We start from the raw sequence: 14,167 nt of genomic DNA on the forward strand, positions 1-14,167 counted from the left end.
AGAAGCCCCCTTTTGATCTAATACAGCCAGGAGTCTTTTTGGGAAAGATGCAACAAGTCTTTCACACCTGGATTTGGGGATCCTCTGCCATTCCTCCTTGCAGATCCTCTCCAGTTCTGTCAGGTTGGATGGTAAACGTTGGTGGACAGCCATTTTTAGGTCTCTCCAGAGATGCTCAATTGGGTTTAAGTCAGGGCTCTGGCTGGGCCATTCAAGAACAGTCACGGAGTTGTTGTGAAGCCACTCCTTCGTTATTTTAGCTGTGTGCTTAGGGTCATTGTCTTGTTGGAAGGTAAACCTTCGGCCCAGTCTGAGGTCCAGAGCACTCTGGAGAAGGTTTTTGTCCAGGATATCCCTGTACTTGGCCGCATTCATCTTTTCCTCGATTGCAACCAGTCGTCCTGTCCCTGCAGCTGAAAAACACCCCCACAGCATGATGCTGCCACCACCATGCTTCACTGTTGGGACTGTATTGGACAGGTGATGAGCAGTGCCTGGTTTTCTCCACACATACCGCTTAGAATTAAGGCCAAAAAGTTCTATTTTGGTCTCATCAGACCAGAGAATCTTATTTCTCACATCTTGGAGTCCTTCAGGTGTTTTTTTGGAAACTCCATGCGGGCTTTCATGTGTCTTACACTGAGGAGAGGCTTCCGTCGGGCCACTCTGCCATAAAGCCCCGACTGGTGGAGGGCTGCAGTGATGGTTGACTTTCTACAACTTTCTCCCATCTCCTGACTGCATCTCTGGAGCTCAGCCACAGTGATCTTTGGGTTCTTCTTTACCTCTCTCACCAAGGCTCTTCTCCCCCGATAGCTCAGTTTGGCCGGACGGCCAGCTCTAGGAAGGGTTCTGGTCGTCCCAAACGTCTTCCATTTGAGGACTATGGAGGTCACTGTGCTCTTAGGAACCTTAAGTGGAGCAGAAATCTTTTTGTAACCTTGGCCAGATCTGTGCCTTGCCACAATTCTGTCTCTGAGCTCTTCAGGCAGTTCCTTTGACCTCATGATTCTCATTTGCTCTGACATGCATTGTGATCTGGAAGGTCTTATATAGACAGGTGTGTGGCTTTCCTAATCAAGTCCAATCAGTATAATCAAACACAGCTGGACTCAAATGAAGGTGTAGAACCATCTCAAGGATGATCAGAAGAAATGGAAAGCACCTGAGTTAAATATATGAGTGTCACAGTAAAGGGTCTGAATACTTAGGACCATGTGATATTTCAGTTTTTCTTTTTTAATAAATCTGCAACAATGTCAACAATTCTGTGTTTTTCTGTCAGTATGGGGTGCTATGTGTACATTCATGAGGAAGAAGAATGAACTTAAATTATTTTAGCAAATGGCTGCAATATAACAAAGAGTGAAAAATTTAAGGGGGTCTGAATACTTTCCGTACCCACTGAAATCCATGTAAACAGGTGAGGCAGTTTAACCACTTACCGCCCGCCCGCCGTCATATGACGGCGGGACGGTGCGGCTATTATCCTGGGCGGACGTCATATGACGTGACCCAGTAAATGCACGGCAGGCGCGCGATCGCGGGCGCGCCGCCGTGCACTGCCGGTGTCGGCGTGTCCCCGGGACACAGCCGGTCACCGGCAGGGGGGAAACAGCCAATAGGCATGGCTGTTTCCCACGTGATCGGCTGTGTTCCAATGACACAGCCGATCACAATGGAGGCGCCCGGGAGATGACCGCGCATGCGCGATCGGGAGCGCGCAGCGCGGTCATGTCGGTGGCACTGTGTTCCGTAGGAACACAGCTGTCACCGGCGGTAGTAAGCAGTCACTGACAGTGACTGTTTACTATGTGATCGGCTGTGAATCCATTCACAGCCGATCACAAAATGTAAACAAAGAGCAGTAACTCAGTGTTACTAGCTCTTCTCTCCTCATACAGCTTCCAGTGTGAGGGGAGAAGAGCTAGTAACATTGAGTTACTGCTCTGTACCCCTGTAAAAAGTAAAAGCACAGAAATAAAGGTCCCCCACACACAGTCCTCAGCCCCCCCCAATGTCCCCTGTCACCCAACAGTCACCTCATCAGTGCCCAGAAATTGACACCCATAAGGCTACGTTCACATGTGAGAGTAGCGATTGCAGGCAGAATAACCGCGATTCTGCCCGCGATCCGGAAATCATTGCAAATTGCGGGACGCCTGTTGCAATAGCACCCCAAACGCTGTGCGATGTTGCCGCCATTTCCGCCTGCCGAATCGCGGTAACATCGCGCAAACATCGCATGACGCCCAAAAAAGGTACAAGAGTTTCTTTGGGGCGTCATGCGTTGTTTGCGTGATGTTACCTCGATTCGGCAGGCGGAAATCGCTGCAACATCGCACAGCGTTTGGGGTGCTATTGCAAATCACGGGCAACGCACAGGCGCCCCGCAATTTGCAATGATTTCTGGATCACGGGCAGAATCGCAGTGATTCTGCCCATGATCGCTACGCTCACATGTGAACGTAGCCTAAAGTTCACCGGTCACCAGAGACTGCCATCAGTACCGCCGTGCTCCATCGCCCGTCACCTGTCACCCATCAGTGACCATCGCCCGTCACCTGTCACCCCATCAATCACTGTCACCTGTCACCTCATCAAACATCGTCACCTGTCACCCCATCAGTCACCGTCATCTGTCACTCTATCAATCATCGTCACTTGACACCCCATCAGTGATCGTCACATGTCACCCCATCAATCATCGTCACATGTCACCCCGTCAGGGATTGTCATCTGTCACCCCATCAATCATCGTCGCCTGTCACCTCATCAATCGTCGTCGCCTGTCACCTCATCAATCATCATCACCTGTCACCCCATCAGTCATCGTCACCTGTCACCCCATCAGTCATCGTCACCTGTCACCCCATCAGTCATTGTCACCTGTCACCCCATCAGTCATTGTCACCTGTCACCCCATCAGTCATCGTCACCTGTCACCCCATCAGTCATCGTCACCTGTTTGTCATATACATGCAATCACTTACTGACCGCCTAACGACTATATGCGTCGGCCATTAAAAGCTAAATACTGGAGTTATGGCAGCAGATAGCCCCCATAACCCCGGTATTTTTTGAAACGGCAGGCGGGCGGCTTTCAGATAAGGGTGGTCCCAGTGGCAGATTCGCCGCGGAATTACCCTTGCGGTGCAGGGGAAGTGGTGCCCCCCCCCCTCCTGCCGCGTCCCAGACGTTTTCCCAGCTTACCGGACCCGCCGGTAGCGGGGAAAACTATCCGGTCCCGGATCCTCAGAGACAGGAAGTCGAGTGAGGGCAAGATGGCCCTCACTCAACTCTATGGTCTTGGAGGACCGGAGCTACGTCAAAAGACGTTGCCTAGCAACCGGTTTAAAGGGCCGCTTTTTTTTTTGCTTTTTTTTTTTTCCTCTTTCAACAATTTTTTTTTTTTTTTTTTTCTTTTTTAGTGTAGTTGTGAGGTGTGAGGTCTTTTTGACCCCAGATCTCACAATAAAGAGGACCTGTCATGCCTATTTCTATTACAAGGGATGTTTACATTCCTTGTAATAGGAATAAAAATGATCAAAACATTTTTTTTTTTTAAACTGTGTAAAAATAAAAAAATAATAAATAAAATAAATAGGGAAAAAAAAAAAAAAAAATTAAAGCGCCCTGCCTCCGTTAGCTCGCGCGCAGAAGCAAACGCATACGCAAGTCCCGCCCACATATGTAAACGGTGTTCAAACCATACATGTGAGGTATCGCCGCGATCGTTAGAGCGAGAGCAATAATTTGAGCCATAGACCTCCTCTGTAACTCTAAGCTAGTAACCTGCAGAAATTTTTAAAATGTTGCCTATGGGGATTTTTAAGCACCAATGTTTGGCGCCATTCTGTGAGCATGCGCAATTTTGAAGCATGACATGTTGGGTATCTAATTACTCGGCGTAACATTATCTTTCACATTATGGAAAAATTGGGCTAAATTTACTGTTTTCTTATTTTTTAGTTCAAAAAAGTGAATTTTTTTAAAAAAAAATCGCATTTGGAAGACTGCTGCGCAAATATGGTGTGATAAAAAATATTGCAACGATCTCCATTTTATTCTCTAGGGTCTCTGCTAAAAAAAATATATAATGTTTGGGGGTTCAAAGTAGTTTTCTAGCAAAAAAAATGATTTTAGCTTGTAAACACCAAGTGTCAAAAATAGGCCCAGTCTTAAAGTGGATAAATGGACAACTTTGTGTAAAGCGCTACTTGGATGTTAGGCCTAAGTATGTGGCCAGGCTGTGAAAAAGTGTTACACATGTGGTATCGCCATACTCAGGAGGAATAGCAGAATGTATTTTGGGGTGCAATTTTTGCTATGTACATGCTATGTGTTAGAAATATTGCATAAATGGACAGCTTTGTGTAAAAAAAATGTGTTTTCATTTTCTTTCCACATTTTCCAAAAACTTGTGGAAAAAAATGACATATTCAAAAGACTCATTATGCCTCAAAAATTATACGTTGGGCTGTTTGCTTTCCAAAATGGGGTCATTTTATGGGGGTTTCCATTGTCCTGGTGCTCCAGGGCCTTCAAAAGTGCGATAGGTTGTCAGGAAATTATATGTGTAATTTGTGCTCCTAGAATGCCGGACGGGGCTACTTGGATGTTAGGCCTCTGTATGTGGCCAGGCTGTGAAAAAGTCTCACACATGTGGTATCTCCATACTCAGGAGGAGTAGTAGAATGTGTTTTGGGGTGTAGTTGCAAGTATACATATGCTGTGTGAGAGAAATAACCTGTTAATACGGCAATTTGTAAAAAAAAAAAAAAAAAAAAATCTTCATTTTGCAAAGCATTGTGGGAAAAAATTACAACTTCAAAAAACTCACCATGCCCCTTATTAAATACCTTGGAATGTCTACTTTCCAAAAAGGGGTCATTTGTGGGGTATTTGTACTTTCCTGACTTTTTAGTGTCTCAAGAAATGAGATAGGCCTTCAGTGCATCAAGTGTGATCAAGTGTGATCAATTTTCAATGATTCGCACCATAGCTTGTGGACTCTATAACTTTCACAAAGACCAAATAATATACACTTACTTGGGTTATTTTTACCAAAGATAAGTAGCAGTATAAATTTTGGCCAAAATTTGTGAAAAAAAATTGCTAATTTGCCCAATTTTTATGACAGAAACAAAGAAAAATGCGTTTTTTCACAATATTTTCAGTCTTTTTTTACTTATAGCACAAAAAATAAAAAACCCAGTATTGATCAAATACCATCAAAAGAAAGCTCTATTTGTGTGAAAAAAAGGACACAATTTTTGTATGGGTACAGTGTTGCATGACTGAGTAATTCTCAGTCAAAGTGTGAGAGCGCTGAAAGCTGAAAATCGGTCTGGGCAGGAAGGGGGTGAAAGTGCACTGTAGGCAAGTGGTTAAGGATGGGGGGGGGGGGGTGGAGGCAGGGCAGCAGGGGAATCTGCACCACATGGGGTGATTACCCGTGAGATAAGCATTATGTAATCCATTTAAACAGGTGAGGCAGTTTGAGGATGGGGGGGGGGGGGGGGGGGATGAATGTGATGATTTTTCACGTTGCACCCTAAATATAGTACACTATACGTACTAGCATTTACTCTGTGTATGAATTACATGGATAAACATATACGGCCACTACAGAATACAATTTTAACAGGAAACGCAAAGCACATACTGATCAAAGAATGATGATACAATCATAACACAAAGGATTTTGACAAGTATATACAAATACAAGTATTTATTATTATTATACAAAGTATTTATTATTGTGTATTGACAAGTTTGTTAAACGCTGCGCCACACATGCTTGGGGTTTACGCATATTGCCAAATGTGGGGCTTATGTAAGAAAAGTGTGTTTGCTCATAGCAACCATTCCTTAAAAGCAGGGATTCCCAAACTACGGCCCTCCAGCTGTTGCAGAACTACACATCCCATGAGGCATTGTAAAACTCTGACATTCACATACATGACTGGGCATGATGGGAATTGTAGTTCCTGAACAACTGGAGGGCCATAGTTTGGGAATCCCTGCCTTAAAGCATTTAACAATGACAGGGGTGCCTACAGTGATCAGCTTTTATTCATTGGGTTAAAACCTTTATTCCAAAAAGGAAAAAATGGTGTCAGTAACTTTTTTTTTTTAAAAAGTGTTAGCTGAAGTTCAGCTTCAACTGCCTCCTGTCCACTGTATGTATATATACATCCTCAGATGGCAGTGGTGATACCAGGATCAGCTACAAGGATTAATCGATTAGTCATTTATGTATACCTATCTAAATATACTAGTCCAGATGTTTTGGAACTACATTTTCCATGATGCTCATAGACTCTGCAGTGTAGTTTAGTATCATGGGAAATGTACTACCAAAAGATCTGGGGTGCCAAGGTTCACCCATCACTGTACTAGTCCATCTGACATTAACCTCTCCATAGGGTGACAATTACTGCTGTTCAGCGCTGGCTAGAATGTCCTCTCTGTAGATTTAGTGAAGGAGTGAGTGTAGCCATCTTAAAACAGGCAGTGTGTTACTGCCTGAATTACCAGCTGAATAAAAAAAAAAACAAGCCCAAAAAAATATGGCAGCTACTACTATGGATAGGTGGGCAGCTACTACTATGGATAGGTGGGCAGCTACTACTATGGATAGGTGGGCAGCTACTACTATGGATAGGTGGGCAGCTACTACTATGGATAGGAGGGCAGCTACTACTATGGATAGGTGGGCAGCTACTACTATGGATAGGAGGGCAGCTACTACTATGGATAGGTGGGCAGCTACTACTATGGATAGGTGGGCAGTTACTACTATGTATAGGAGGGCAGCTACTACTATGGATAGGAGGGCAGCTACTACTATGGATAGGTGGGCAGCTACTACTATGGATAGGTGGGCAGCTACTACTATGGATAGGTGGGCAGCTACTACTATGGATAGGTGGGCAGCTACTACTATGGATAGGAGGGCAGCTACTACTATGGATAGGAGGGCAGCTACTACTATGGATAGGTGGGCAGCTACTACTATGGATAGGAGGGCAGCTACTACTATGGATAGGTGGTCAGCTACTACTATGGATAGGTGGGCAGCTACTACTATGGATAGGAGGGCAGCTACTACTATGGATAGGTGGGTAGCTACTACTATGGATAGGAGGGCAGCTACTACTATGGATAGGTGGGCAGCTACTACTATGGATAGGAGGGCAGCTACTACTATGGATAGGAGGGCAGCTACTACTATGGATAGGTGGGCAGCTACTACTATGGATAGGAGGGCAGCTACTACTATGGATAGGTGGTCAGCTACTACTATGGATAGGTGGGCAGCTACTACTATGGATAGGAGGGCAGCTACTACTATGGATAGGTGGGCAGCTACTACTATGGATAGGTGGGCAGCTACTACTATGGATAGGTGGGCAGCTACTACTATGGATAGGTGGGCAGCTACTACTATGGATAGGTAAGCATGAATATATAAAATCTTTTTTTAAAGAGTATTTAAATAATTTTCAACTCTGCACTAGGGACGTGAGAGTTGGAAGATAACTGGTCACTAAAGGGAACAAGAAATGTTCATGTTAGCACCCTTTTTTTTTATAAAAGCCCCTTTACAGTTTATATCAGCAAAGTTTAAAATAAATGAAGACTCACCTGCTTTTTCGCTCAATAAGAATAGCAACATAGGATGCAGGTAAAGCCGCGCCAAACCCTGGAGTCCAGAAGTAGAATTTCCCCAAAATCTTCCTGTAATAGAGAGCTACAGTTAAAGAGATTGTCATAAGTTGATATCGGCACATTAAACAATCTTTGAATAGATACTACACAAACTTTCATACAGTGACTGTTTTATATTGTGTAGTTTAGAAACACTGGTCTCCAGACTTTCTAAACAAAGGTCAGTTTTCTCTAGGCCAGACTGTGACCAGTGGGGGAAATAGAGCCCCATCATTGGTGTCAGTGGGAGGAATAGTGCCCCATTGTTGGTGTCAGTGGGAGGAATAGTGCCCCATCATTGGTGTCAGTGGGAGGAATAGTGCCCCATTATTAGTGTCAGTGGGAAGAATAGTGCCCCATCATTGGTGTCAGTGGGAGGAATAGTGCCCCATTATTGGTGTCAGTGGGTGGAATAAGCCCTATCATTGGTGTCAGTGGGAGGAATAGTGCCCCATCATTGGTGTCAGTGGGAGGAATAGTGCCCTATTGGTGGTGTCAGTGGGAGGAATAGTGCCCCATTGGTGATATCAGTGGGAGGAATAGTGCCATTTTTGGTGTCAGTGGGAGGAATAGTGCCCCATTTTTTGTGTCAGTGGGAGGAATAGTGCCCCATCATTGGTGTCAGTGGGAGAAATAGTGCCCCTTTGTTGGTGTCAGTGGGAGGAATAGTGCCCCATTGGTGGTGCCAGTGCAAGGAATAGTGCCCCATTGTTGGTGTCAGTGGGAGTAATAGTGCCCCATTGGTGATGTCAGTGGGAGGAATAGTGCCGTTTTTGGTGTCAGTGGGAGGAATAGTGCCCCATTTTTTGTGTTAGTGGGAGGAATAGTGCCCCGATTTTGTGTCAGTGGGAGGAATAGTGCCCTCATTTTTGGTGTCAGTGGGAGGAATAGTGCCCCATTTTTGGTGTCAGTGGGAGGAATAGTGCCTCATTTTTGGTGTCAGTGGGAGGAATAGTGCCCCATTTTTGGTGTCAGTGGGAGGAATAGTGCCCCATTTTTGGTGTCAGTGGTAGGAATAGTGCCCCATTTTTGGTGTCAGTGGTAGGAATAGTGCCCCATTTTTGGTGTCAGTGGTAGGAATAGTGCCCCATTTTTGGTGTCAGTGGGAGGAATAGTGACCCATTTTTGGTGTCAGTGGGAGGAATAGTGCCCCATTTTTGGTGTCAGTGGGAGGAATAGTGCCCCATTTTTGGTGTCAGTGGTAGGAATAGTGCCCCATTTTTGGTGTCAATGGGATGAATAGTGCCCCATCGGTGCTGTCAATGGGAGGAATAATATAAATAAAAAAGCAGGTGCGCTAAAACTCATATGTGTCAACCACTCAGGTTGGGGTGAACCAATCAAGTGATATCAAATTATATTAGTCACAAAACTAATAAAAACACATCTCACAGTGAATATTGAATGATAAAACTGATACGCCTCAAAGGACCAAAAGTGAATAAACAGTATAAAATTTAGAAAAACGCACACTAATATAAAGTGGCAAAAAACTCTAAAAGTGTAAATAAGATCAGGTGCATAAAGTCCAAAACAATGTCCGTGATATAGTGTGATATATACGGTGACTTCCAGGGGTACAATTCACAGCAACTTAAGGTGCAGGTGATCCCACCACCATGTCTGGACTGGCCCCTTACCAGAGGATGGAAATCTTAAGGGCGTATAGATATTAGAATCCAGATAAAGGAAAATGCCCAAGTGAGGGTATGTGCTGGAAAACACCACTCAAAAGGGAGGATGAGCCTCTTACCAGATGATTAATAGCATAGGGCTGATCACAAACTCTCCTGATGCTAAATATCCTCCTTCCTGGGCAGCCTAGGTCTGGATGAATCCACTCTGGTACCAATGAATGTGTATAATCAGAGTGATTATATTGGGAAATATTCTCCATCCTTTTCAGTTTTGGATGAAGTAGGAAGAAAATTGGAACCGGTTCCTTCAGATTTTGTAGTGCAGAGGGTGACATCACAAGCCATTTAACGAGATCTCGCTGTGGGCAGATCCCCTGTGAAAGGTATGGAAGGTACTGCACTATTGTCCGGTCATTATTTTCATGAGAAATCGTGAGGACATATTCATTGGCACCAGAGTGGATTCATCCAGACCTAGGCTGCCCAGGAAGGAGGATATCTATCATCAGGAGAGTTTGTGATCAGCCCTATGCCATTTATCATTGGGTAACAGGCTCATCCTCCCTTTTGAGTGGTGTTTTCCAGCACATACCCTCACTTGGGCATTTTCCTTTATCTGGATTCTAATATCTATACGCCCTTAAGATTTCCATCCTCTGGTAAGGGGCCAGTCCAGACATTGTGGTGGGATCACCTGCACCTTAAGTTGCTGTGAATTTTACCCCTGGAAGTCACTGTATATATCACATGATATCACGGACATTGTTTTGGACTTTATGCACCTGATCTTATTTATACTTTTAGAGTTTTTTGCCACTTTATATTAGTGTGCGTTTTTCTCAATTTTATACTGTTTATTCACTTTTGGTGCTTTGAGGCGTATCAGTTTTATCATTCAATATTCACTGTGAGATGTGTTTTATTCGTTTTGTGACTAATTTATTTTGATATCACTTGATTGCTTCACCCCAATCTGAGTGGTTGACACATATGAGTTTAGCGCACCTGCTTTTTTATTTATAGTATTTTTCCCGATTGGTTCTAAGGTTACAGCTTTACTTTACTTCATCCAGCGCACTTCTTCTATACCAAAAATGGGAGGAATAATGCCTAAGTGCAAAATAAAGGCAAGCAAAGGGCCACATCTTATCCCCGAACCGCAGTTTGGAGACCACCGATTTAGACTACCTACAGAATTTTATAGGTTTGTGTCAGAGGGGTGTGGGTCAATGATCCTCCACCTGTGCCTCTGTTTTTTTTTTTATCTTGTTCACTGGTATCTCTAAAACAGGTTGTTAAATCTGAAAAACAGCGAGCTCTACATTGCTTCCTCTGCTAACATAAGCAAAATGCCAAAAACCATTACTTCTGTTAGGATTTTGTGAACAGCCTGGCCCCACCCCCCTGCATGTTGCATTTACAAACTTCACTCTCTCAGGCCCAGTTTCCACTAGTGTGACTTGCGGTGCGACTTGACATGTGGTGCGACTTGACACATGTCAAGTCGCACAGCAAGTCAAAAGCCATTGTTTTCAATGGGGCCCGTTTCCACTGCCGCGGCTTCAGTTGCGGCGACTTCAAAAGTAGATCATGCACTACTTTTGAGCGCGACTTCCCTCTATATATGAGGGAAAAGTCTAACTGAAGCCGCAGTTTACTTTCGCTACAAAGTCGTGCTAAAAGTAGCACGACTTCGTAGCCGCACTAGTGGAAACCGAGCCTCAATCAACATGAACTATTTGAAATCTTTAAGTTGTTAGCATCAGTAAATAAATAGAAAAGTAAATTATATTTACTTTTTTAAAATCTTTACTTTTTAAAAAATTTTCAGTTGCTTTCTGGCTTAGGCCTAGACCACAATGATGTCATACAATCCTGGGAGTCTTCATGGGCATTTATTTTCTTTCATCTGCAGGAGGGGCTTTCCCAACTAAGCACGCCCTCCTGCCTGCATGTTTGAGCTAAGGGTGGATGGATTCCAGAAAGTAAATGCTATATGAATCAGCTGCCCTTACTCAAGATGGCTGTGCCTAGAGATGCTAAGTGGGTGTTTTTCAAAGTGATTCCTCAACAACATAAAGCACTGAGACATGGATAAATTGGGGGAGTTTGCTTTGAATATTACAAATGAAGTAAATAGCATTTTCAGTTTTTGTGGTGCTCAGATATATTTAAAGTGATTCTAAAACTTTTTTTTTTTTTTAAATAAAAAACATGCTATTTACCTGCTCTGTACAATGGTTTTGCACAGAACAGCCCTAGTTCTGCTCCTCTCAGGTCTCCCACCATCACTCCTGGCTCCTCCCCCCTGCCGTGTACACCCCCCCCCCCCCCCCCAGGAAGCTTCTTGCTAAGGGGGTACTTGTGTGGGCTCACTCCCGAGCCCCGCTGCTTGTGTTCATAGACAGAGACAGTGGGGCTTTGCCAGTACCTCATCATCAGGAGCTGCTATCAATCTGCCTTTTGAGGAGGGAGAAAACGGAAAACGCTGCTCTCGTGCACAGCACTGGAATGAGATCGGACTTAGGTATAAGCGAGGGCTTAAAGATAAAAAAACTTTAAGGCTTTAGAACCACTTTAATTTCCACTGTAATCATGTCATAAACCAGCATTTTTCAACCAGGGTGCCTTAAGGTTTCTTCAAGGGTATGTATATAGAATAACCGCGCTAAGCACAAAATTACCAGATAACCAATAAGGTGTAATAAAGCTGCAGCTGTAGTGGGAAACACTAAATGGCATAAAGATAGGAAAAAGCTGAGCTAAATTGAATGTGTGATGATAAATCAAAACAATGTGCTTCAATGTGAACAAATACTAACATAAATCATAAACCAATGACATATAAATGGTGTAACTCAAATAATTACAAATGTACCCAAAATGTAAATGATTGTTAGACTATAAGTCCAAAATATATATAGTGGGATACAAGTCCCAAACAGAGGCGGCTCTAGGCTTTGTGAGGCCTAAGGCAAAACTTGGACATGAGGCCCCACTCACGCCCATAATGGGAAAAATAATTCAAGCAATAAAAATTAACTGTATAAATTGCATATATTAAGAGCCTTAACCTTTGTACTATGAATTCACAGTTTCTAGAATTTTCTCTAACCAATTCTTCTTTAATCAAAGATCATTAAACATTGGGTATGTATGTATATATATATATATATATATATATATATATATATATATATATATATAAATATATATGTCTGCTCTTACATCACAGTCCCCAGCATTTCCCTATAGGTCATGATTCCCTGAGTCCCTCCTTACATCAGAGTTCACTGTCCCCCCTTATATAAGAGTTCTCCTTTAAACCAGATTCCCCCCAGCATCTCCTCCTTACATCAGAGTCTACAGAATTCCTATTTACATTGGAGTCCCCCTCTTAAATCAAGTTTCACAGAGCCCCCTTTACATCAGAGTCTCCAGAGTTTCCCCCTTACACTGTAAGAGGGAACTCTGAAGACTCTGATGTAAGAGGAGTTCTGGGAACCCTGATTTAAGGGGGAATGCTGGAGACTCTGAAGTAAGGAGAGTTCTGGGAACCCTGATTTGAGGGGGAAAGCTGGGGACTCTGGTGTAAAAGGGAACTCTGTGGTCACCAAAGCTCCCCCTTGTATCAGAGTTTCAAGAGTCCCCCTTACACTCCCCTTCCTCAGTCCGCCACAGTCTAGGGCACGACAAGTCCCACTGCAGAAGTTTGCCATACCTGAGCCCCCACAGAGGGCACTGTAAATTCCAGTATAGTGCACTGCCATTCCTCCCTGAGGAATAGAAGCCTGCTATGCTTGGACTTGTACTGCTCTCTGTAGGGGACTGAGGAACTACTGCCTGCTATGCTAAGACTTGTAGTGCCCTCTGTGGGGACTAAGGCATGACAGCCTGCTATTCTGGAACTTGTAGTGCCCTCTGTGAGGAACTGAGGATTCTTCAGTCCTCCACATTCTAGGGCACTATAAGTCCCAGCATAGTGGACTGTCATTCCTCAGTCCCTCACAGATGGGGGGGAAAAACAACACAGAGTTAAACATCTAAAGGACAACTCCAACCAAAACTACCAATAATGTACAGAGTCCATATGCTATATAATGTCACAGCCCCGCTACCCCTCACCTTCCACCTCGGGTGCTGTCATTGTGTAGGGCAAAGGGCTCCAGCTCCACCATGTTTGGCTTTAATGTCAGATATGCAGGACTGGCTCAGCTCCACTTTCTTCCCTGGCAACTGACTCTGGCGTTACGGGGGCCCTCTCCTCCTCCCCCAGCCACCCAGGGGCCCTCTCCTTCTCCGCCAGCCACCAGGGGCCCTCTCCTTCTTCTCCAGCCACCCAGGGGCCCTCTCCTTCTCCTCCAGCCACCCAGGGGCCCTCTCCTTCTCCTCCAGCCACCCAGGGGCCCTCTCCTTCTTCTCCAGCCACCCAGGGGCCCTCTCCTTCTCCTCCTCCAGCCACCCAGGGTCCCTCTCATTCTCCTCCTCCAGCCACCCAGGGTCCCTCTCCTTCTCCTCCTCCAGCCACCCAGGGTCCCTCTCCTTCTCCTCCTCCAGCCACCCAGGGGCCCTCTCCTTCTCCTCCAGCCACCCAGGGCCCTCTCCTCCCCGAGCCACCTAGGGGCCCTCTCCTTCTCCCCCTGCCACCTAGGGGCCCTCACCTTCTCCCTCTGCCACCCAGGGACCCTCACCTTCTCCCCCAGACACCCAGGGGCCATCTCCCCCAGCCACCCAGGGGCTCTATCCTTCTCCTCCAGCCACCCAAGGGCCCTCTCCTTCTCCCTCAGCCACCCAGGGGCCATCTCCTTTTCCCC

General features: G+C 45.0%; 1 protein-coding gene across 1 annotated transcript in view; it reads right to left on the reverse strand.

Moving 5' to 3' along the window:
- TMEM135 (transmembrane protein 135) overlaps positions 1–14,167 on the reverse strand; it is a 612,430-nt gene that overhangs the window by 487,005 nt on the left and 111,258 nt on the right. The window contains exon 3 of the mRNA XM_082245904.1: positions 7,654–7,746. Coding sequence (XP_082102030.1) covers positions 7,654–7,746 — 93 coding nt within the window. The remainder of the gene's footprint in view (positions 1–7,653; positions 7,747–14,167) is intronic.

Source organism: Pelophylax lessonae, assembly GCF_965119305.1.
Source record: "Pelophylax lessonae genome assembly, chromosome: 2".
Classification (NCBI taxonomy): Eukaryota; Metazoa; Chordata; class Amphibia; order Anura; family Ranidae; genus Pelophylax; species Pelophylax lessonae.